Source organism: Aptenodytes patagonicus, chromosome 7 (genome assembly GCF_965638725.1).
Source record: "Aptenodytes patagonicus chromosome 7, bAptPat1.pri.cur, whole genome shotgun sequence".
NCBI lineage: Eukaryota > Metazoa > Chordata > Aves > Sphenisciformes > Spheniscidae > Aptenodytes > Aptenodytes patagonicus.
In genome coordinates this window covers 11,828,820-11,855,599 of record NC_134955.1, presented here as the reverse complement: position 1 = coordinate 11,855,599, position 26,780 = coordinate 11,828,820, and the positions used below count along the sequence as shown (strand labels likewise).

The 26,780-nt window shown below is 39.8% G+C and overlaps 1 protein-coding gene across 5 annotated transcripts in view; it reads right to left on the bottom strand.

The window, feature by feature from the left end:
- GALNT18 (polypeptide N-acetylgalactosaminyltransferase 18) overlaps positions 1 to 26,780 on the bottom strand; it is a 362,119-nt gene that overhangs the window by 79,601 nt on the left and 255,738 nt on the right. For all 5 annotated transcript variants that reach the window (XM_076343982.1, XM_076343981.1, XM_076343980.1 and 2 more), the window contains 3 exons: positions 10,106 to 10,289; positions 9,052 to 9,249; positions 6,479 to 6,593 (listed from right to left, as the gene is read on the bottom strand). In XM_076343982.1, the coding sequence (XP_076200097.1) occupies positions 6,479 to 6,593; positions 9,052 to 9,249; positions 10,106 to 10,289 (497 nt within the window). The remainder of the gene's footprint in view (positions 1 to 6,478; positions 6,594 to 9,051; positions 9,250 to 10,105; positions 10,290 to 26,780) is intronic.

Here is a 26,780-nt window from a genome sequence, read left to right as displayed (position 1 = left end):
GACACAAAACTAGAACAAGACACAGAAAGCCAGTTTCTGTTGATGTCGTGACTGACACCCATTTGGAGGCATGACAATTCCTTATTTTATTCTTAATAGAGGCTGGTGGTTTTTTTCCTGTTGAAATTACGACCCTGTAAATGGAGAATTTTAGTCTGTGTCATCTTGAGATTCAGGTTGTTAACACAGTGAGGTACTTTCCAAAACAAAACTAACCTTAGCAATAATTCTGGCCACACTGAGAAGCCACTACTGGTTACACAGGGTGCTAGGCAAGTACTTATGCCATACTTACACTGCCAAGGAATTATTTTTATCTTGGTGACAGTGTGGGCTATGAAAAGCATTGGCTACTTCTTGTAAGAAGTAATATTTGGTCAATCTTTACAAATTTTTCTTGCAGAGTTCAGTCTAGAAATGATCTCTTCTTAATTCACAAAATGGATAAAAATAAAATAGACATCTCTATTTAAAGTTAAAGAGAAATGACTACCTTAAAAAGCAGTATTTAAATGTTATCTAAAAGTAGCAACTAAGAATATTCTTATTCCTGTACTTCTCAGCCCTTCCTCTTCACACATCATCAACCTAGTACTGTTGAATAGCACCTGTGATCATACAATAAGGATTTTTTCTGTACAGCAAATCATTCCCTAGTGGGAAGGGCTATGGCCTACTTATTAAAATCAGTTAAAAACATGGCTTTAAGACACAGCAAATGACGGTAGCTGAAAGTGCAAAAATGGGGGACATCTAGATTCGTTTTCCTGAAGGGAATTTAGGGAATATCTACATTGCTCAGTGGAGTGCCATGAAAGGGGACCCGGCAGCAAGGACAAAAAGGGATGCTATGCACACATGACACATCCTATTGCTCACTCTCCATGCAAACAGTTCCACAATACAGCAGCTCGGTGAAAAATCCCCTCACTTTCTTTGTTCCCTCCCAGTCATTTCCACCTCTTGGCACACCAGCCTCTCAATTTTCCTAACGCAACAGTTCGTGAGGCAGCGTGGTAAATCACAAACTGATTAACATTAAAATTAATCCTGCAGTTTAAAACAAAAGTTACCCTGTACAGGTTTACTTCCGAACTGGAGGTGTTCAGAGACAGTGGGTACAGGGCAGCCATTCAGACAACTACGCTCGCAGAGCCAAAGCACTGTTGTGCTGCAAGAGTGAGAACAAGAGGATGGCAAGGAGAAGGAGGAGAAAATGTAAACCAGCGTAGCTGTTTAAGCCTATGTGTTGTGAAACTACACCCTAACTTGTATACTGTGCAAGGGCTTTCCTTAATAAAAACAGACATCTATTTACATGTAATATATTCATGATTTCATATAATTAATGACCTGTATTAGAAACACTGACAGGTAAAATTGCTGGAAACTTCTAGGGAAAGAGGAAAAAGTCAAAAATGTTTTCAGATAAATATGGAGATTGGGGGGCAAACGTAAAAATCTGCACTTGCTCGTGATTATCTAAAAGACACTCTTGCAAGGGCATATTATAAGAAAGAGATCTCAGGTGAGAAACAATTGGGATACACAAACACTTTGAAATGACTGGACATGTAAGCCAGCAATAGGCTTCTATGCACCATATGAGAGAGACTGGGTTAACTAGTCAGCAATGAAGAATCATGATTTCCAGAAGTTGGGGCGGGGGAAGGTTAAAAAAGAAAAAGGAAAAAAAAAAGATAGATAGAGCTAAAAGCACCTTCAAAAAAACCCCCCAAAGAACACTGGGACTATTTTCTGGTCAAATAACTCATTTCTGCATCTCTGTTCCTAAACTGCATTCCTCTAGTTCTCCAACAACAGAAAAAGCATCAGCTTCACATAAGTTCTATAGAAAAACCACCAGACTAACAAGAAATGAAGCAGATATATTTATTATAATGTTATTTTATTGCACATACAACTAATTTCATTATGGCAATATACTGTATAAAAGCAGTGAGCCATACTCAGTCTGAATTATAAATGCAATTTTCCTCCTGGGTCAGCTGATGTAAAGTCTTGATATACCGTTTAGTGGGAACAAGATCCATTCCTTTTCTCTTAAAGAGCTATTACCTTCCAACAAAATTTCCTCTTACCCATTTAACAGGGCCATTATGTCCCTGTGAACATTAATTCATCTGCAAGCACAAAGTCTTTGTGACACACATAATTACTCTAAGTCAAAGCACGGGCTTACATTCCCTTGACTCTGATGATGACTTAGTCTGTGACCTGAGGCAAAACACTGAATATTTGTTCAGGCATCCCTAAAAATGGTACAAACAACTTTGTTGTAACAGATATTTAGAAGCTTTATCAAACATGTAGGTTGCTTTAAAAGACAAAATGATTGCTAAAGGCTTGTTCTTGATAGAAAATCTTCTGCTGACTTCAGCAGGAATTGGAATAGGCCCTTAAGAAGCCTACTGAAAACTAGATTTGAACCATCTAATGCAGGATCTAATTGATTGCATCTAATTGATTGCAATGGATTTGTAGGGGCTTCCATAACTACGAGTACTGCTTGTGCAAGCACAACCCAGAAGCAGAGCCCAAATAACGGTGAGAAACACCAGCCTTACACTCACATTTTGTTTCTGCTATAAGGCAGTTATCAACACAGTTCCTATTTGGTCTCTTGGATAAGCAATGTGATTCCAGTTTGCCCTCCAAATGCAATCTGGTCCCTTAAAAGCACACTTAAGTTCATTCAATTGGGAATGATTGAACATAAACCAAAAAGAAGCATTACTCATCCTAACGTGAATTTAAGTTTATGATTCTGGGGCACAGTAAACAAATCTTTCAAAAATCCCAGATAAAGTGACCAAGCTGCTCAAAAAGGATGCTGTCAACTCTTGCATCAACCAGCCTGCCTTTATCTTCTTATGGGGCAAATAAATAGCTTTGCAAGAAAATATTTGCTTGAGGAAAAAATACAGCATTGCTTCTAAGATTCAAAATGCATTCATATTTTGAACTCATCTGCCAGCTTCTAGCTCAAGGCAACAGAACTCTATTAATATTTATTTAATAATGTATGTTTAATATTGTACAAATGTTATTACAAAGCCACACACAAGAGTAAAATTCTTCGAAGTTAAAATAATACACCAAATTAGAGATGAGTAGAGCTGAGTAGAGAAACTAATTCATCAGAGTCAAGAGAATAATCCTCCAATCAAAGACCTGTTTTATGTGGCTTGTTACGGTTTACCAACAATGGATGCTTCAGATACAGTTTGGGGTACAGATATAGTTGGGGGTTTTCTTGCACTCATGTAACACAAATAACTAGGTATTTGTGCAGATGATGACGTGACAAAAATACCTCCTGGGAGAGGATACTGGGATAAGTCTCCATTTTGTAAGGGTCTAATTCCTGTCCCTGCACAGTGAAAACCCCATCAGTTCAGCTGAAAACAAACCATTTCAAGATTTTAGAAGACACAGTAATGGTTTCTCCTTTATAATGAAAAGTAATCGTAAATAGGTAGACTTTGCTTCTCACAAGTATCTCAGCTGGGAGATTAAATCTTATCTCACATCACTGAAGATGCAACTGCTAAAAAAAGCAAATGCAGAACAAGGCTTTGACTCTGTGCATAGGCACAGAGATAGTGATTTACCCAGTCCTGTCATCACGTGATGCTGCAGCTGGTCTGTATATGAGTTTGGCTCACAGTACTTTTACATCCTCTGGAACAAAATTAGTAATATAAGGACATGAGACCACGTTCTACTTAGCGTGTTTGAGATAAACAGGTAGCTGAAATGATCCTAACTCTTGCTGCTATTTCTGTAGTTGAAAGTAACCCCTCCTGTTCCTGTAGATGTTTTCTCTTACAGGCTTACGCATAAAATTTCCCAGTGAAAGAACTGACTTCCAGTGCCTAAATACTGAGAAGAATGGGAACAGGTTTTGTGAAATTTGCTTACAAACTCAAGCCATGAAAAAAATTAGCAAAATTTCACTAGATAGCAACTCCACCATATCAGAGAATGTGATACACAACATCATACTTCTTGGCTAGCCTGGATACCAGGCCAGTTGGGGCACACAGTGTCAGCTTATCCACCCCTACATGATAATGCATATCATACAACAGAATTCTAGATACTTCTTAAAAAAGGAAAATGGCAATGAAAGATGAAGCACAGTGAGCAATCTGTAGTCATGGATTGGAGAGCATCATTTTAAAATGGAAACATTATTTATTGCACTGATACTGTAATTACAATGTAGTTTTTGCACAACAACTACTGTCTTTATTAAGTGATTCATCGTAGGCCTCGCAGTTGAAAACAACACAAGTAATCTAGAGATGACTATTTGGTGCTGCACAGATGAAAATGTAGTTCAGCAGCAGAAACAGACCATCTGGCCTGAAATCACCTGCTGACTAGAGTTTTCCACATACCTCTATCTAAAGGAAATGAAAGGCAGCCCCTGGGAGCTGCACCTCTAGGGACAAGTGCTTAGGATGCACCTGAATGACATGGCTGCTGACCACAATATGAGAACACATTTGAAGCAGCCACCTGTATTTTGCCAAGAGATGGTGTACGGCCCCAGGTGTGTGCCAGAGGCAGGTGGCCGAGGGAAGGAGCTTGCTTTTCAAGCTTAACATCTGTAGAAATAATACTGTGCTTCCCAGAAGCTCTAATATTGCACTGTACATTTATATTCATCCTGGTATTATCTGGGATATGCTGAGAATTGTGAGAAGAGTTGGTAATAAACCAAAAAAATTACAGCTCAGTAATTTATTTTGATATAGCCAGGAACACAGATCCAAGTCAGGATAAAGTTAGATGAGGCAGCATACATTATGCTACCTTGCACACTACAATTTGTTACAGATGAAAGTAATTTATGTAGGTCAGGCACTGCTTCCCTGGAGACAGACAAAAAGCCATAAGGAAATCAGAGCAGTGTTGGGCCTTATTCCAGTGATCCAGTCTACTCCAAAATTTCAATTATGCAGAGATTTGTTTCTCTCTGGTCTTGTCTATCAAAGTACTCTTCCCAATCAACTTCTGCAAGGCTAAGTATAGCAGACTGGACAGCATATATCTCATGGTGCAAAACTAGATAAAACTCCTCACTCACAAGGAGGCAATAGTTTTGTCAGTTGAAAATAGAAAAGAAAAATCAAAGTGATGCTAATTTTCAACTCATCACAACACTGAGCTGCAAAATCCGGTTTTGGGAACAGAAGGTGGCCCTCTGGCCCTCACAGTGACGAGGATGGTGTTATTAAAAGAAGCAGTCTTGCATTTCTTTCTCCCTTTCCTGAAAACTGTGCTCTAATGTAACTGAGAGGGGACCTGCGCTTCAGTCTTGCTGCAACAACACTTTATCTCTGACAGGTGGGAGAAAAAGAATTTCAGGAACCCAGAAGTAATTTTTTTTTTTCTTATATCTCACAGTCTCAGCAGAGAATTCTATATTTTAAAAATAAATTTCTTTTTTTTCTATTGTATAACAGTATGCTTTTATTCTGGCAACTAAAAAGCACCAAATACAAGCTTCCACTAACATTTCATAGCAGAGTTCAGAATTTAATTTTATAACACACATCATACCATTTTTCATTACCACCTTTCTCTTCTATCAAAAACCTGAAAGACTCTCAAATAGCACTGTACTTTCAGAATGTAATTTAGCTGTGAAGAGATATAGAAAGAAGTACACAAATCACACACAATACTGCATATTTTAGATTGGATATTAGGAAAAATTTCTTCACCAGAAGGGTTGTCAAGCATTGGAACAGGCTGCCCAGGGAACTGGTGGAGTCTCCATCCCTGGAGGTATTTAAAAGACGTGCACATGTGGTGCTTAGGGACATGGTTTAGTGGTGGACTTGGCAGGGCTAGGTTAACGGTTGGAGCCAATGATCTTAAAGGTCCTTTCCAACCTAAATGATTCTATGATTCTATGATACTAAACAGATGAAGAGTGTATGATGGAAGAAGAAAATATGTGCGCTTATGCACTTTATGAATATCTTAAGTCCCCTCCAGAGGGAAGGCAGCATAAATGCCTATACATTCCAGTTTGCTCCATAGTGATTTTCCTAATTTAAATAAACTGAGTAATCTAGAGAGACTTTTCCCATTACGCCTGTGAGAAACTATCCTCCTTACTGAGTCTGGGATCACAGGTAAGCAGGGAGTTTTAGGTATCATCTCTGCAGAATTCTAGCATTGTTACTTGAACAAAAAAATACCAAATTCTGTATTTCTATCCTTGTCCCAGATAAGTTCTTTAAAAAGATATAAGAGCTTTTGCTCTTTTTTTTTTTCCCCTCCCTCCTCAAATACAACAATTTATACTACTACAGAGCTGTGGATCTCCTTTGCATGCCATCATCCATACATTTTTGACTGTTTTCCCCCCCCAACAATAAGAAGCAAGCTGTATTTTAAATGTAAACCACCAGTATTGGTCAGTTATGTTCCCTACCCTGATTCCGAGCTCCACATTCTCTCCTCCGTATACTTCCATGCCTTCATCCAGTAAGCCAATCTCTTGGAAATATTCTCTATCTACTATGAAGCATCCAATCAGTGCAGGACTTCTAGAAGAATAAACCATCAGCAACCAAAATTAGCAGACAGAATATGAACAATTTTATTACTCAGAAACAGATTATATTTATAATTGCTGGGTCAAATGGTGCATCAAGACAGATTCTTAGGGAGGTGTTTCTCAGATTTATTCAGCTTTGTCTTCTAACATTCTTGATTCTATGGTGAAATAAGCACCACTGAAGGAAAATATACTCAAAATTATTGGACATACATATTCACGAGAACAGGTAGGATTTCAGTGCTAACAATACTAGATCCAGGAGTCTCAACTTTGTTTCTGAGGCACCAGCCATTCTAGTCTCTGTCCCTGCTAAGTCCTCAGGTTTCTTGTCTGTGATATTTAACAGCTATACCCAATGATGCACAGTTTTCTGTTTAGCCAGAAGCTAGGTTCATCTACAGCTAAGAAAACTTGTGTCTGTAAGCTTATGTAAAACAAATTATTTCTTGAATGGGAACATCCAGATAAGGTTTTGCAATACAGAATCAATAAATGTCTGCCCTTACCAGCACACTGTAACATTAGTCCATTGTCCTGAGCCAAATTTAAACAAGTCACACATCTTTACTGAATCAGTAAGCTTATTTATGTCATGACCTGAATTAACCAACTTTTACTATGCAGACCCAATCTTAAGAACGTAAGAGTTCAGGCACAGAGAGTACAATTTTACCTTTACGAGATGCAATGGAGGAGAATACAGAGTAATTTAGCCTTTTCATTTCTCTCCTACCTTATAATCCACAATGGCAAGAAAGAAAAATGTCTTTTCTGATTATTATGTTGGTATCAGGAACTCTGGTAACAACAGGATATTAATTAGCAGTACAGGGGAAACCATCCTGCATTTACTGGGAACATTCAAGCTGCATAAGTGTAGACATCTGCTTTCAAACAGATTATAGGATCTTAATCACAAATTGTACAATTCTACAGAAATCTATACATTTATGCCTTTAATTTGAAGTGCTATAGTACCCACTTTATAACAATGAAAGACACTTTCTGATGTATTTATTAATGAAGAAAATAGCAGTTAACGTCACTTCAAAAATTATGCTTCTTTTATGACAAAGTACTCTTGCTTTTGGTGTTGTTTTTAAAGTATTTTTCAGAGTAGCTGCTTCCCTTTGTTATAATTCTAGAAGCATATTGGAGGGATGATAGAAGCCATCAATCAATACATGTGGCTTTTTTGTTTGTTTGTTTTAATTACACAGCACACACATGCAGTGTATTGCACTGAATAAAAGGCACCAGGGAAAGGGCTAGGGAACAAACCTAAACATCCAATATTCATAAAGGACACTCACTCCACAATCCTCACATAGAACAGAGTTTTGGGGTAAAATGGAAAAGCAGATTTGCTCTTTATTCTGATTTTAAATACTTTTAATTTAAAAAGTCACCATAATTAATATAGAAGGTTTGCCTCTGCAGGACTTAGTAGAATATTTCAAAGCATTTTCGTAATGTTAAGAGAGTTCATTAACACTGATAAGCATTTCTAATGATGTGAAAATTACCACCCCTTTTTACGTAAGTCTGTGGCAAACCTGTGAATTTTTATCTCCTACTTTCCAATTCTGAGTCCTGTTCTAACAACCAGCACATGGGTCAGTGCGGTTCAGATACCTCTTACACCAACTGCATGGAAACTGATTGGTAGTGATGACCCCCTCATGCTGCCACTGCTATTTAAGGTTCTGCTTTGCAGCTGGTGGAAACAGTCTTCACACTTTCTTTTGGCAGAGAGCTAAAGTATAGGTACCAGTGACCTCCTTGGTATGAATGCATAGCCAGAAGAAAAGCCTGGAATCTCAGCAGAGCTGCTGAGGGGATTCAGAGGCACCTACTCCTCTCCCGGAGGTAATGGTATTGTTGTGAACCAGCCTAACAATACTCTAGACATGATAAGAAAGTACAGAGCTAGATTGTACCAAAGCAAGGATCTAATACAGTCTTTGCTCACACACTACCAGTGGACCAGCATTAACTCCTAGGACATAACACAGCTGTAGATCTACGTGACAGTATCATAAAGAATGCTACTGTCAGATCAGTTCTGTTTATATAACGCATTTGTAATGAAGAATCTGTTTCTGTCCCACTACCACTAAATTAGCAGACAAGACATTTGGAGAAAGCAGTGCTGCTGAGCATTCAAGTCCACCATTTCACTTTGGCTATGTGTTTTGCCCCACGCTAATAAACAAGGAAACCTATTTAAAAAGTTCTACTGAAAAAAACATTTTTCTTGATGACTGCGTAGGAGTCAAGGACAAAAGCTGAAGAGGACAGGTGAAGGACATTTAACTAATTTAACATCTAATTTAACATTACAGTCGGTAAAACCTATTACATAGCTGAGACCAGCCACCATCTGTCATATCTAAATGAGCACTGCCAGTGACACACTAATCTAGGTCACGGTTGCATGTTACCTTATTGGAGCAGTTGTGTTCTCCAGTTTCCACCATGACTTAGGAGGGTTCAGATATCGGCACCACAGCTCCCAGTCAAACCCCTGTGCTGAGAGGGGATACTCCTCTATTTCAAAATTATCATACTTAATGTTATCAAATGATGGAGAAATTACTCTTTTTCTGTTTTCTTTTATCCTAGTGAGCACTGGTTCAGCCCTAAAAAAAGAAAAAAAACATGTTAAGACTGCGTCAGTAGAAGGCATTAGCACTGATGGAAATAGCAGTTTATGCTATATATTTCAGAAAGGGCAAAGTCTATAGCTGTCACCCATTCAGAGCTCCCTTTGCTTTGAGATGGAGTTTTGACAGAGCAGGATCTGCCCCAAAATAACACACTGCAATATTTTATCTAGGGTGGCCTATTATTAACCTTGATGTTAGCTGGTGAATGGAAGAAATGAGTATCTGCATATCATAGAGCATTTACACCCTTGCTACCAAATAACAATGACTTCAGGCTTTCAATATTATCAAGGACATCAAGATCAGAGTTAATAATAGATCTACCCTAGGGACAGAAGCTCCTGCCTTTTTACCATCTTTTTTACTCAAGAAGAAATTAATACTTAAGATATTAAATCCATACTGAACAAGTTAAAATACATGGTTTTAGTTATGTGCTACTTTTGCACAGAGCGGCAACCTCAGTGCCAAAATGACACTTCTTCGTTTACAGTGCAGAACATAAAAGAAACATATTTTTAATCAAAAGATGATAAATTTGGCACTACGGGCAAAGGGCTACATTATCGGAGGATGTTTTTAACATGCAGTTTTCCAATATAGTTTAAATACATTGCAATTAGACCAGACTCACACTATAAAAATGGATCTAGGTTATGTTACACAGCACAAATACATTTTTCATGCTTGTGTTCATGACTGTGTCTGAACCTTCATTAAAAAGATCAGAATGCTAATTCACCCTCTCTATGCAAGAGAAACACTATTCAGTAATTTATAAACAGTGCTTGGAAAAGGTCCCTTGGTCGGAGAAATTCGAGACACATACCATCCCACACTGAATTCCACATGGGCATCAAAGAGAGCGACTACTGGTGCTGTGGCTACTCTCCATCCACTAACTCGAGATCGAATCAGCCCCTCTTGTTTGCTGTGACGAACAACCTTGATGAAACCAGGCTTACGGGCATTCACTTCATCAACATACTTCTTTAGTTTCTCCTTGAGTTCTTCTGTGGAAAGGAAAGAATTAGATGTTAACAAGAAGTATCAGCTCGACAAGATGTAAAAACCTGTTCTTTCAGCAAAACAGGAGTCTTCACACATGGAAATACTCTCTTTTGATTTAACTACTAAGAATTCTCAAATAGCCAAGTCTAAAAGGAGGCAAACAAAAAGTAGGACCATAAATTATATAGTAATAAAAAATTTCAACTGTAACTATTTAGCCTATGTGACTGACATCAGAATCCTGCCACTGTTTAACATTAACATGCCACAAAATAAAGCACTCAATCATAAAGTACCATAGCTACATAAGCGCATATTATGTTACTGTAGCAACAAACAAGATAACTATCTTATATTTCCAGAAAAATATGCCCGAGTATCGTCCATGAACTTTCTTTACCAATATTTCAAGGAAAAAAGTAAGAATGAAATGAATTATTTATCCTTTTTCCATTTTTATTTCCAAACTTTGACAACTCTTTTCTATCTCTACTTAAAAGTTCCATGACTTCTGCTCTTTTCTCAAGAGAACAAAGACCAGTAGAAGTACTGGAGGAGAATCATTCCTAATTAAAATATGATAACTTTTTAATCAACAGCTATCACATCTCTGGTTTAAAGACTATTGCATGAGAAAATCCAATAGGTAGACCTGAAATACGCTGTTCACTATTATTATTAACTGAAAACACTGTTCACTACTATTCCTTATTAGCATTGCTATGTTCTATTTATGTTATGGTACCACGCAGAATTCCCTTGGTGTTATTACATTCCCTTTCTTCCAAATCTCTCCACAAATCCAGAAATGTCTTTGCTGTGATGCAGAATAATGCTCCTGTGGTTACGATGCTAAACTGGATATCATCAAATCTGCATTAAAAGCTCAATGCTGCCTAGCCCTTTCTGTGAAATCTTGAGCAAGCCACTTAACTTCTCCATAATCAATTCCCCATCTGCAAAATGAGATCACCACATTTATTTCTTCTTTTCAGTCTATTTAGACTTTAAACTCTAGAGAACAGCAGTTTTCTTTTTCTCTGCATTTGGCCAGTACCTAACGCCCTGGGGCACTGAGCTGAGGGGAGGTTCCATCAGACAAGGGATGGCACCAGAAACCAGAAGAGGAAGGAGCAGCACCCCTACAGCAGCACTGTAGTCAGCAGTGTGGGAGGGAGTACAACTTCAGTCATGTTGGCTGGCCCAAATTGCTTCCCAATAAAATACAACAGCATTTTTCTTTTAAACCTAACCAATGAGACTTCCTCTTCTATCGTTTTGCTGGCATTGCTCCTAGCTACGCACCAGGGGGACATTTCTGCATTGAGCCCAGGTAGATTCTCAACATCATAAGCCAAACACTCTGGGAACTGCTTGCCTCAAAGAGATCTGGACAACATGCACACTAGAATGGTTAATGCAACAGAAAATTAAAAGCAAGCACACTTCATTAGCCACATTAAATGTTCATCCTTGGAAAGGAGGTGGATGTGTCCTCTCTTAGGCTGACAAAGAGAAACAGCTGTTTCATAAGAGGTCCTCTAACCTAAAAACTGTTACAACCCATATGACCTTAGTGGACCTACTTCTCTGAGGATATGGAGGAAAGGACAAGATGGTCAAGTACAAAGAATCCTTAAATTCACCCCTCTTTGTAAAGACTCTCAGATAGCCACCAGGCGTGATGCTCTTGCAGCTGGTTCCACTGGCATTGCAGGACTGTGCATGCCCCATACCTTTGCGTAAATGAACTCTCTGCATGGAATCGAGAGAATACCAAATAAAAGTTCTGATACTTACAGTTTTTCATAAAGAACAAGAGTTTAAAATAAATTATTTGATGACCACGTCCGTCACAATACTTAAACTGCAGCTATATTTTAGGAATGGACTCAATATATTCCTAGAATTTTCCACATTATATTGCCAGTATCTATTCAAATTGTTTAGCTATGACTGCATCACATTGAGTAAACAATATGAGGCATTAACACACATAGCATAGAGCACTATTCTACTTTGTATTAGATTTGCTGTGTATTGATCAATACATTTTTTCCATTATAAAGTCAAAAGATCATATTCAGGTTTTCTATCATGCTTATGCAAAGCTACATGTTCTTGTTGTTCATGCCCTAACGCACAGAGATTTGTAGCAAGCACAAAACTATCAAACCAACCACTAGCTAACAGCACTTTAAATTCAAAAGAAGACATTCATGTTACTGAAATTGTGCCCATCTAAAAAAAACCAGTCCTCTATTCCCAAAATGTAACACTGTGGAGGGCGAATATCAAAACATGAAGATCAAAGCTTTGCTCTTGGTGTAAGTGGCTGTTCATAGTTTTGCAATACCAGGAAGCTTTATTTGCCACAACAATGCAGAATCACCACTGAGTATAAAATATACAAAAGGAAAGCAGGCTCTAATCAAGGGCTTGAAAATCAGTACCCTTGATAAAGTCACTGTTCTCTCAATCACCTTGGTTTTTAGCAAGTGGGCTATTCTTACTCCTGTCATATACTTTTCCTAATGTGGACTGACTTTATAAGCTTGAGTAAACACAGAATCTTTTTCATAGCTAGGTGTAGTACAGAAATAGGTGGAAATGGAACAGAACCCAAATCTTGGCTTGCCACCAGCACGACTTCAGCTGCACATTATAGCTGTGACATTTACTAGGCAGTACACACTTCTAATTTTCTGGTTACACTGCAGCTTTTTGCAAATGAAGTGAATGGCCTGAGGGAGTCTCAGGGGAACCTTGGAGCCTTACCCATGGTCAGTCAGTATGGAGGAATCCTTCCCTGGACTTCAGTATCAGTCTCAGGAGGTGGAGGAAAGTGTTGCATTTTACCTAATCTTCAATACTGGCCCACAAGCACATCCAGAGGAGACAAAGCAATATTTTGCAGTCAGGCATTTTCTGGCTTTTATTATTTAAAACAGATTAGCTTTGCTTTGCAAAGGCAGAGTGCTGAGCAGAGCATTATGTGCACCCTTTGTCTTGCAAAACCTATTGGGCAGACTCACCCAGAAGAAAAAATAAGTCTACTAAAAATATGTATCATTTTCACTCAGCCACAGGACACAGCAGACATGTAAATGAAGCTTTAAAAGTCACTATTTTGGGAAGAACATTAAAGATGCCCTAGCAGGATACTTGTCAGTTTTTTTCATGCATTCCATGTTTTCCTGAGTTTTACATGAGAAATCTGAGTTCAATTGTCTTTGACAGTTTTAGAGCACCCTGCCCAACTGGACTGAATGATGGGACTCTCCCCTAGAATGGATCATACACTTTGTGATGGCACTGATGGTCTTCAGCAATATATTTTTAACCCATGCTCTGTCTTTTTCCACTTCAAATATGTTGCCTGCATAATAAACAGTCATTTTCATTAATTATTGTGCTTCACTGCTTTATGCCACCATAGGGAGAAGAAAGGGAATGAGCAAATGTGTCATCTTCAATACACTGTTGATTCGGTTTCTAATTATGGAAACAAACACTCTTATAATGATAGATGCGTTTGCCTTTCAGCACAGAATCTCTCAAATAAGGACTCAAATTGACTAAGCTGAATGAATATCTGCAATTGGAGAGAAAGAGCAGCCATATATGGAATGGGAAAATGGTGCTGATCTGGCGCTTCAAAATGTTGCACTCTACCACCTGTCTCTATATGGTACACGTCTGGAAAGCACAGCTCAACTCTCCTCATAAATGTATAAAACATAATTAATGTGCCATAATTATGTTTACTATTAACATAATTAAGTTCTAATACTTCTAAGAGGTTGTTTGTTTGTTTTTAACAAATCCACAAAGATTTTGTTTTCAAGTTTCCCTATTCAGCCAGACAAAGCAGTGCTAAAGAATTCATGCAACTTTGTCTTCTTAGGAAGGGGCAGAAGAGGGCAGGATGGAGGCAGGGAGCATAAGGAGTCAGATGTCAGCCATCCCACAGCTACGGAGATTGTATGTGAAGGGATCATTTAGTTCATGAAAATACCTTCACAAGCCATCTTCCTTTCAGGATATGGCCTGAGAGAATGGTGGGCTTCAGAGAGGCCCTGGCAATGCAACTGCTCTCCTTGCAATACTGCAGCTTGCTGGGCTTGTGCAAGTGGCTGGTCCTAGCTCAGAGGGGTGACCTGGACCACAGTCCTGCCTCCTCCTCGAACACTGGGGGGTTGTGGCAGGCCATATAATATGGAAAAGATTTCTCACACATGCCCCAGGGAGTTTCTCAGAAGGAAAACCACCTACAGAGCATGCTCTTCATCCAGTTGCATGCAAGTGGCCTATTTTTTGTATGCCTCTACCCTCCCTAAATTGGGAAGTTATCAGGCTAGATGCTCAATAATGTAAGGTACCTTAGCCCTGTGGGACTACAGTGTCCAGCAGCTGTGGATCTGTCCCCAGACTTCAAATTTTGAAGTTATTGATAAAGTGTTGTCATAAATAATAAATTACTGCCTCTCATTCATAGAGAAGTAGCTTAAAGGACAGTCAATTAAGCCTCACTTTCAATAACTTTCATGCTTTAATGTACTCCCATTCTGAGTGCTTAAATGAGTCCTCACATCTCAGAACAATTTCATTTGTAAAGTCTGACACTCATGCTTTGCTGAGACAGATGCATTTTACTGACTTTTAAAAACTCTTCTTCTTAGCTGTAAGTTTGCCAACAGAGCTAAATAAATAAATAAATAAATAAATAAATAAAAGCAAGCTCTCTCATAAATTTATGCATTTTCTAAAGCCTAAAAGTCCCTATTGACTTCGGTGCAGCAGAATGCACACTGATGTTATTGCCATCTCCGCAAGCCTTGTGCTTTTACCTTTAGGGAAAAATTTATTTCCATGTCAAAGGCCCAGGAATTACCATGTCCCTCTTTAACCTTAGTAGTTGGCACAAACACAGCTTCTTTTACTGTGAAGGGAAAGAAATTATTCTTCAATACAGAATGGGGTTTAACGTAACAATTGTCCTCCCTGTGCCAGAAATTGTGGATTGGCACATTATATGAAACGGGCAAAATCCTGCCAATTCATTATTTTTATGCTCTAGCTTTGCGTGTTCATTGAGCTGCCTAGAAGGCACACTCTGGTCCCCAGGTAAAGAACCATGTTGGATATTTTCTTGGATCATAAAGGACATTTTTAAAGGCAAATCATTACAGCAGCTGCAGGAATACAGCAGATCTACTGCCTCTCTCAGACCCAAGAGACCAGGTCAGTTTGCTCCTGGCAAGGATCCCAGGGCCTTCCTGAACGCCCTGTGCAGTAGGTCAGAATGAGATCCACTGCCTTGCACCAAGGCAAAACTGCCAACTGGCAGAGCACAAGAATTCAGTACACCATGAGAGCTGCTGCCATACTAGGAGCATCTCATCAGGTACGTCTTGCTTCTGCATGAAAGGCAAGTAAATTGGCAAAAAGGCAGAATTCACACAAACCAATTAATTTTAAACCAAGATTTTTCCATCTTCTTCATCTGATTATTTGTGGCCTAAAGTCTCAGGAACAGGAAGAGCTGCTTTTCCACTCTTCCAATAACGATTTCATAGCCTTTAGAAAAAACAGAATATATTATCATAGCTAACTTACTTTCTTGCAAATAAAGAAAGCCTGTTATACCAGGTTTGCTGCAAAAAAAAAAAAACCCCTCTCTTCCCTCTCAATCATTCTGTAGGCATACAACCTGAGTTCATGCAATAACTTGAATTCATGGCAGCAGCTAGGCATGTAAGAAAAACTGTTTGCTGCACTTTATCTAATAGGCTAGTACATTGGATTATGTCACTTATTTCATATGCAGCTCAGTGCTTCATAATTTTTATTTTCCTTTCCTCTGGCCCCTTATCTTTCATGCTCAAGTGATCACCTCTCATCTCTAGCAGAAGCAGATAATTCCAAATGGAAAATACTTAGAACCAGATAGAGGCATGTCATTTGAAATGCACATGGGTATATAGAATGCTTGCAACAGAGGGCAACAATGCACAAACAGGTAACGAGGGCCTGCTGTGCACACGTATTTAATAACCTCATGTTATCTGGTAATAGGTAAACCACCCAAGGGAAATTACCAACGTGATGCAAGGAATTGATTTAGACAGAACTCAAAAACAAAAAAGCAGTATAGTCCTTTTCCTCCATTACTATACCTAACTTGTATTGTTGACAGAGATGCATAATCTAATCTCAGAAGTTCAGACTATCCACATGTAAAGCCAGATAGCGCAATGAACTTTCACAGTCTCAACCTTTGCATTCAGCAATCCAAAGTCTCAGCTGCTGTCAAACCTTCCCAGGTCTACTAGATAAATGAGGCCTACAACAATTCATTCCAGCTCACACCTCGGACTACAAGCCAAGGATTTCTTTAGTTTAGCACATGAACAGCACCCTTCTCCCACAATGAAGGCAGAAAAAATATACGTTTCCCCTCTCAGCCCCTACACACAAACACACACTCTTTCAATTGCCCAGGAGAATCTAGTACAGAGGAGTGGGAAGCACACATTGCTTTCAAAGGGTTTGATGGGGGCTTGTGATGCCCATGCCCCCATGTAGCGGGACACAAGGGAGCAATAACTGTGCAGAAACAGGGGACAGGATGGAGCGAAGGCCCCATAGCTCTCGCCTGTTCGGACACGGTCATCCTTGAGTATGTCCTCACTTGGTAAGTCTGCCTCTGCCACACCTCTCGCAAATCTTAGTGACGTTGCATGACAGGGCTGCTTTGATCCGTTCTCAGGTCCTCTCACAAACATCATGTCTATGCATGGAAAGAGCTTAGGTGGACACTTCACTGAATCCTCTTGCTGGTTGTAAGGTCCTAGGAATCTGACAGCACAAGAACCACGTACCAGCAAACAGTTCCACTTCAAAACAGTAATCAGTAAACTAGCACACCTCCCAACACAAAACAGGCTTTGCAGAAGAGACCTGTGCCAGCAGCTATTGCTTGAGCGATCTAACAGACTGTCCTGGTTTCGGCAGGGATAGAGTTAATTTCCTTTCTAGTAGCTGGTACAGTGTTTTGGATTTAGGATGAGAACAAAGTTGATAACACAACGATGTTTTAGTTGTTGCTAGGTAATGCTTACACTAGCCAAGGACTTTTCAGCTTCCCATGCTCTACTGACTGAGAAGGCTGGAGGTGCACAAGAAGCTGGGAGGGGGCACAGCCAAACTGGCCAAAGGGACATTCCATACCATGGGATGTCATGCTCAGTACATAAACTGGGAAAGCTGGCCGGGGGGGCCGCTGCTCGGGGACTGGCTGGGCATCGGTCGGCAGGTGGTGAGCAATTGTACTGTGCATCACTTGTTTTGTGTATTATTGTTATTATTATCATACTATTATTATCATTTTATTTCAATTATTAAACTGTTTTTATCTCAACCCACGAGTTTTTCTAACTTGTGCTCTTCCAATTCTCTCCCCCATCCCACCGGGTGGGGGGGAGTGAGCGAGCGGCTGCGTGGTGCTTAGTTGCCGACTGAAATTAAACCACGACAGTCCTTTTTGGCGCCCAACGTGGGGCTCGAAGGGTTTGAGATAATAACAGATTAACCGGAGTGTATTAAGGAACTTATATCTGTTAGTAGTTGTGGGTCACAATGTTGGTTTCTCTGTTCTCGATTTTAATTTGTATAATCTGCATCGCGCTCTTTTTCCTGCTGTACATGTTAAAGATTGGTGTTGGGTTTTGCAGTTTGCTGTGGTCTGCAGTGAATAGTAATGTCTCGCTTGTGAGGTTTGTTTTTAGAACATTGACCTTGACATTAGTGTGGTATGTAAACTTCGCAATGAAGCCGTTACTGTACCATGGATACCATATCGTGGAGACAACTAGCAATTGCAGTAACTTTTCTGAGAGTTTTTTTTCGGAGGAAATACAGAATGGCAGGGTCACTACCTTCTTCTATGATGTTTCCTCCTTCATTACAGTAATTTTTCAGTATTTTGAGCATCCTTGGGCAGTTAAGATACTTCTATTAATACTTCTTGGGAATATTGTTTCGGTTTTGTCTAAAGTTGGTAAGCAATTTAAGAATATCATCCAGAGATCTGCCCCAAGGCTGAATAATTATGAGTGGCAGGGTGTGTGGGACAAGATGGGCAAGTACCTAGGCCAATGGGCACCCCCGGTGTTTTGGAACTTCACCCCTGAGCAAATGCAGAATCCTGAAAAGTTAGTGGAATATTTGGAAAAAGTATGCTGTCACCCTGGCAACTCTAGAGAGATGCAGATCATTGCAACGTGCTGGGGCCTGGCCCATGCCTACCGAGCCCTGTTCAACACCATTCAGTACCCTCAAAGGGAAGAGAAAGTCTCTGGCTCTGACAGTAAAACGACACGCACTGCGGCCACTCAGACCTGGGCAACAGGCCCTGCGGCCACTCAAACCCGGGCAACACGCACTACGGCCACTCCAACCCCGGCGACAGGCCCTGCGGCCACTCAGACCCCGGCGACAGGCCCTGCGGCCACTCAGACCCCGGCGACAGGCCCTGCGGCCACTCAGACCCCGGCGACATGCACTGCGGCCACTCCAACCCCGGCGACAGGCCCTGCGGCCACTCAGACTCCGGTGACATGCACTTGCACTGCGGCCACTCCAACCTCGGCGACATGCACTGCGGCCACTCCAACCCCGGCGACATGCACTGCGGCCACTCCAACCCCGGCGACATGCACTGCGGCCACTCCAACCCCGGCGACATGCACTGCGGCCACTCCAACCCCGGCGACAGGCCCTGCGGCCACTCCAACCCCGGCGACATGCACTTGCACTGCGGCCACTCCAACCCCGGCGACATGCACTTGCACTGCGGCCACTCCAACCCCGGCGACATGTACTGCGGCCACTCCAACCCCGGCGACATGTACCGCGGCCACTCCAACCCCGGCAGCTGATATCCGGAGCTCTTGTTAATGCCAACAGAAATGCATTGCAACAAAGTAATTAAACACAGCTCTTCCATTCCCCTATCCATGGGAGAGACTCACATGCTTACCTCTGAGCACAGAGTAGAGCTTACTAAAAGTAAGTGTTAACATCAAGAGAGGAAAAGAAAATAAATCTGCTCTCAGGTGAACATTCCTTCCAGCTCTTTAATGAATTTAAGTGCATGCGGCAAGGCAGGACTAATAAAAAAAGCATAAAGTGTCTTTTCTTAGATTATAAAATTCCCAAATTAGAAAGTTCACAACTGACAATTAAAGCCAGTTGGGCGTGTGTGTGCTTATACCAGCTAACATGCAAGCACAAGCTAAAAGTAGAACAGGGACTTTCCAAGCATTGCCAATAGTTACCAACTGCCATAGAAAAAACAAAGCAAAGGTACAGAGTCTGCTACATACTCTTCGTGGCAATACCTGTTTAAATCTTCAAAATATCTTTAAGCACAGACCTGTAATTATATAATCTTAATTGTTCCACTCAACTTAATGATTGCTGGATGCTTGAATTAATCTCAGCAGGAAAACTATTCCACTCCGGTTTACTGTGTATAACTGCTTCCCATTTAGGGACTGTTACTGGATATATTATGGCTACAATAATATGATCACAACAATGGTTAAACCTGGTCAGGAACAAGCACTATGACTGAAATCCAATATTCATAGCACATCTGATGCAAGAACAACTTTTGATGTTATTTGGATACAATAGTTTTAGAAAGGGGCCATAAAGTGAGAAGTACACAAGCACCAAGATCATGCATTAGAGGTGACACAGTGAATATGATACATTGCTGAAATAACCACAGCCAAAATTCTGAGTTCGTAATTTCATTTCTTGGTGTTCCTGGATTCATTTGTAAAATGACCTTTAAATGTTAAAGAGAAGTGCCTGAGAAATGCATTCTAGTCCCAGCTGGATAGCAGCTGATTCCAGTAATCTAAGTGGCTTTTTTTTTTTTTCAATATACAGTATTTAATTCTAATCTATTTGTTGGACGTGTATGGAACAGAAAAATCACTATTCAGAAAAAGAAACTAAATGCCTGAACAGAGCAAGAGCAGACTGTATAAATCTAGAAAAATACAATCTGAAGAGCACATTAGAAATACTCTGTACTTCTATAACCATAAGACGTAGCAAGCCGCTTGCAGTACTGTAAACTTGATAAATAATCATGACTCTAAGAAACAGCATGGCAATTCACGTTATGATAACAGATTCATAAGGACTAGGAAACTGCCAATTAAAACACAATAGTGTTTTAGTGTTAAAAAGTGTTAAAAAACAATGTATTTAGAGGAAATCAGTCACATAAATTGCATTAAAAATGGAATATGCAAATACGCAGTTAGAAATGTATGGAACAGAGCTGCCTATATTCCTCTCTGGATCATACTTCTCTCTAACAGCAAGGAAGTTGAGAACAGGACTATAAAAGGAAGATGAAACAGAAAGTAATCACAGAATACTTCTGGTTAGAAGGGACCTCTGCAATCCAAGCCCTGACTCAAAGCAGGTCCAATTAAACAATATTGAATATATCATTCACTATTAAAGAGTTATTTAGAAGAATGCCAGAGAGCATGAAAAGATGGGTTTGAGGGTTGTTTTTAGTAAATGGGACTTAGTCTTGCATGCCACATTCGTTTTTATGAAAATCCTACTTTATATAAGAAATTAGAATCCAACTTTATACCCACTGCATAGAATTACTTCCCTGGGAGCAAAACAGTAGCTAGCATGCACCAAACCTGATGATACTGTGAGAGCATCCTTGAGAGTCAGGACAGCAATAACACTATTTCTCCTTTTGAGATCTCACTCTACAAATCAAACTGCAGTTAAGAAAAGAAAAAAACCCCAACCTTCTGTAGTGCATTTTTTTTAACCTGGTCCAAACACAGAGTTGCCAGCTCTTCTTTTGAATGAATGACTCTTACTCTACCAGACAACTCTCACACATCAGGTGCAAAATGTTCTCGTATCAGATGCAAAATGTTCTGTCCATATTCCAGGTCAGAAAAATTGATTTCTTGACTACCTGTGATCATGTTGTGTGATCCGCTACTATCTTCTCCTTTCAAAGGTGGACTGCCATTCGCAGAATAATGCAATTCACCACAGCAATAGCAATACAGCACCCAGTACACCAAGGAGAAATACAGCCTGTCCGGACAGGAGGGCTCTTTTTGACAGATGGGATTAGTTCACAAAAAGGACTTGTTTTTAAATCAGCAGAGCTGCATTCACACAAGATGTTTCTGTCAACAGACAGAAGGGAAAAAAAAAAGCAAATTATACCAATATGAGCAATTTTTGTTCGTTATTCTAATAGCTAATACGTTGCTGGCAATGCAAACAAGAATAGATCGGATAATACCACTTGCAAGCAAAAATTTTACAGGCTGAAATACTGGTATCACTGAAGTAAATGAGAACTTTTCAGAAAAAAATGTTATATGTCCAGGCCCTGAACGCAACATCACACATGACAGCAAGTGCAAGTTATAACTAGCCCTTGTAAAAGCCAGCTCTCACATGCCCTCATGTTGTACCATATAGGCTTGAAAAATTTTGACAAACACAATGTATTACATTGCACATCCATCACAGTCTGCTAACCTGGCATAAAAAGAAGGAGCAGGACCTACGCCATCACCTACCAAGCAAGCAAAGAAGAGCCTTTAGTGTGCACTTCCACTACAATCCTAGGAGGAATGTCACCTCACAGATCGCTGCCAAGTTCATTTGGGACAATCTGGTAGGTATCTACTGTGCTGTTTAAGTCATGGGTTTTAATTCACAGCATTTGAGTAACTTGGAAGTTACAATTTCTCCTTTTTGAAACTTCCTAAAAATAAGGACAAAATCCAAATAGTTCTTACTCCTGTAAAGCACCCATTCAAATCAGAAATAATTTGGTTTGAATACCATACGAGCTGCAGGATTTGTTTCTATCTAAAGATAGAAACTGGGGTTTTTTAAGAATCCACTATGTACATTTTCAAATTAAAGCAACAAATTCTGGCTTGCTTCTTTCCCAGCATATTTGATTACTCCTTAGGAGTAACACAGTGCTGGGACCATGCCATTTGGTAGCTGGAAAACCAGTTTAGGAAAACCTCTAAATCCAGCATATATGATCTCCAAGGACTGCTTATTATAATAGTGTATCATCCACTGCTTCCTAAAAGTCCCAAACTCCAAGTATTAAAAGAACACAATAGCATACAATTTGCATCTTTAGATGAAAAATATCAGCATGCAACAAATTATTCCAAGCGTTTCATCAGCTATTATAGAAAATTTCTCTGTAGGCATCTAATCACAATCTATCCATTAGTTTTAAAGAAATGTTTGGGTTTTAATTGTTATATTACAATTGTTGTTCATGTCCTGTCTTTTTGCATCAGAAACACGTGAGGGACAGTAGCAGCAACCCTTCTGTTTTCAGAAAAAAAGGCGAGGCATTAAAAATAACCCAGGCGGTAACTTGAACCTAAAATTCATAATACCTTTTCAATTCACAATACAGAACAGCATTGTCACTAGTATCCTACTGCAGTCTGGGAAAGATTTGGTTAAATCCTGCTTAATTGGATGTATGTTATTTTAAAACTGAAGTATGCTAATCTGGCTATTAGTATGCCTCCCAGCAGGGTGGAAGCCTTGCTTGCATAAAACATGCGCATAGAGGAACACACACCAGCCTTGCCTTTCCTGCTCCCCAGAAACAACCGGCAGTAGCGTCAAAATTTTTGACATTATAAGCTGTAGAAGTGTCTTTTCACTGTGCTGAGATACAACAGAATTCCACCAACTCCAGCATTCCGTCCTGGAATTACACCCGAGTGGGCAGCCGGAGGCTCAGGTGCATGGCCTGCTCCAGGTTTCTGCTTTACACTGCAGATGGCTGGAACTACCAGGGAAGGACAGTACCTGCTCCGGATTACAGGAAGGAGTCTGGGCTACCAGTTCAAGTTCTCATCCTGTCAGCAAAAGCAGAGCTGGTTAGTGCTGGCTGAGAAACACACGAGGAAACGTATGGCACTTCTGGACCTGCTGCCCAGGGATTCAGCAGGTAGCAGTCTTCTCTCTGAATCAGTCACGCATCAACACCTGACGCTGCTGAGGCACAGCAGCTCGTGAGGTGCTACGGGTAATGGTCACAGAAAATGGACTGAAATCAAAAGCACAAACTGGGCACTGAAATTACTTAGATCTTGGGAGATCCCACTAAAGAAAATTTCCGTAGGTGAAGACAATGCCTAAATTTAACAAAAACGTTTAAATAGCTTCTAACTTACATTTTTTTCATTGAATATTGGGCAAACAAGAGTCCAGAAGAATATTCTTGAATTACAATTTCTCTTACTAATATTTAGATATATTACAACAGGTTTGTTCAACGTTTGTGTTCTGGTAAAGATTACATTAATTTTAGTTTGTTCCCTTTCTCATTATTTTTTGTCATTTAATTTTAGCTCTTCAAAATTTACCTTCTAAAGCAATGCTTTAACACCTATGGCCAAAGCAGAGAGACTCTCAGGACCCATCAGCCACTGCCCAATAAGTACAACTCAGGATGTGTCAAGCTTACTGTTCATGTGGAAAACTACACACACAGGCATTCATATGCAGGTCCTCCCCTACCACATTTTTCAGATAGGTTCATTTTCTCAATAAATGCAGCAAATTTAAATGACTTCATGTAGAGTTCCCAGCATAATTTTTACTGACATTATTATTTCTTATACACATTATACTTCTGAATCCTGACATTTATATAAAATATTGCTTGGGAATTTTAAGGTCTTTTCCAGATCTTTTTACAAAGGACTGTTAGCACTAAGTACTGTCTGTATCTCACTTAGCTAGCCGTGATGTGGTCTGTAGCACTGTAAACCTACCAGACTCCATTTATTATAGAGATTCAAAGGCTTAAACTATCACGTCCTATCCAATCCTTCCCGTATACCATTTGACCTTTCATTGTGAATAATGTTTTTGCACAGATACAGGCTAATTTCCTTGGACTGGATTTTGATTTGCAATGATCTGCAATTTGATTTGCAGTATATCCACATTTTTCAGAATAGTTACTGACTTCTCAGATTTAAACCTTTTAGCATCTTCAAAAGAATGTTTCATGCAGAGCTAAATTTCATAATGAAATTCCATGACTGAATTCTCTCCAACTATGAACGTTAAATTTCTACCTTGTCTGCATATTGCCATATGTTGTATTAAAAATCACTTGACAACTTCAGATGGGGTAATGATCTCATTTTCCTATATGGCATTCATCTTAGTTAACCTTTGTCATGGTTTAACCTCAGTCAACAACTGAGCACCACACAGCCGCTCGCTCACTCCCCCACCACCCCTGGTGGGATGGGGGAGAGAATCGGAAGAGTAAAAGTGAGAAAACTCATGGGTTGAGACAAAAACAGTTTAATAATTGAAATAAAATTAATAATAATAATAAAATAATATTAATAATAATAAGAATATACAAAGCAAGTAATGCACAATGCAGTTGCTCGCTGACCGATGCCCAGCCAGTCCCCGAACAGCGCCCCCCCCCCTCCCCTCCCCCCCCGCCAGCTTTCCCCAGTTTCTGTACTGAGCATGACGTCACATGGTATGGAATGTCTCTTTGGCCAGTTTGGGTCAGCTGTCCTGGCTGTGTCCCCCTCCTAGCTTCTTGTGCACCTGCAGCCTTCTCAGTCGGTGGAGCATGGGAAGCTGAAAAGTCCTTGACTAGTGCAAGCACTACTTAGCAACAACTAAAACATCAGTGTGTTATCAACATTATTCTCATCCTAAATCCAAAACACAGCACTGTACCAGCTACTAGGAAGGAAATTAACTCTACCCCTGCCAAAACCAAGACAACCTTAGAGGGTTATTATACAGCTATATTCTTATTTTTACGTCACAGGTGGAGATTGCTCCAGAAGGTAGTAAACTCAGAGTTATAATTAATATCCAAACCTTTAAAATCCTGAGCAGCATTTATTCCACAGAAATTTTGGTCATCTTTCCAAAGCTCAAAATGCCTCAGACAAGGGTGTCTCAGAAAGCCGAATAGTGAAAAGCTCCTCAAGGAATGTGACTTTTCCATCTTCACAGGCCTCACATCACCCCCCTTCCTAAATCTGCCCTGATACGAGAAGTTACAGATGTGTAAATTGTACTCTACATAGCAAACATGGCCACACTACCTATGTTGGAAAGAGTTAAGTGGCCTAAACAAACTGCAAATTAACATAAAACTTCTGTGATGTTTTGTGAGTCAGACTAATAAACGTATATGAATGTCACCCAGCCTGACGCATTTTCCCAAGTTCTCACCTTCTGTCACCAACGCTGGAGATTACAATTATAGCCACTGTACCACACTGGGAGAAGGGCAAGATAGATCAAAATAACATGGATATTTTGGACTCTGCCTTGATCCCAAGACTGTCACCTCATCCATGACATGAACCAGCAGGTTACATTTCATCTGACCAAACCAAAGGAGAGTGCTGCCTTGATGTTCACTGCCCTACTAGCACTGGCTAGCTGCTACTTCAATCTATAAAGCACAAAAAAAGTCTATATAACAACACATCTGCTTACTAAAGTTGGAGTATAATTACACCTAATTTATTGTCATGCACATCTTTGCCATTGGATAGCAAAGTGGCCCAGCTTTATACAGTCCCTTGACCACTTGCATTCTGCACAACATTTCCACTGAATAAGTTTATATGCTCATCAGAAGAGCTATTTGCAGAGCTGTTGTCAAAGGAACTGGCAGGGTTTGCTACCAGAGCTACATTTGCAGCTCACACGAAGAACAGGAACCTGAACCACATGCTGCAATTCCAATTAGGGAACTCCAACGAGGAAAATAAAAAACTCCAGTAAATGTCATAAACATAGAAAGACAAAATGCTTGAAGAGGTAAACAAGAAGTGGTCATAGTTCAAATACTGCAAACTGAAGGCTAGTCAATGTTCCTGCCTTTCACCACAGACAAATCAGGGTGATTAAAACAATTAGAACACAGAGAGCTAGTAGGTTTCATAACATTTCTTTTAAAAACTTGGCAAATTTTTTTCCTCTGTTAGAGCATCCAGAAGAACAAAAAAACCCAAACCTACTACACAGCAAAAGCAAATAACCTTCTGAAAACCAAAGACCACCACTAACTCGCAAGAAGTTACTCTCAGTCTTTTTGCTAAGCTGCATGTGAAAACTTATGTGACTTCTTTTTTTTATTTGCTATGTGAGTGAATCTTCTCTGTAGCTAAAAAGTAAACACTGTGGGTGTTGGAAGCATTTGTGAAAACTAATTAAAATTGCTGTGCTGCAATCATGCTTCAGAAAAGGTTTTTTGTATCAAATCCTAATAAAAATTTGTTTGTCTTGTACATGCTTTGTTTAATCTCTTCAGGTAGATAGATAAACAATTTATCAGTCATACCTTAACAAAGACAGGGAGTGGT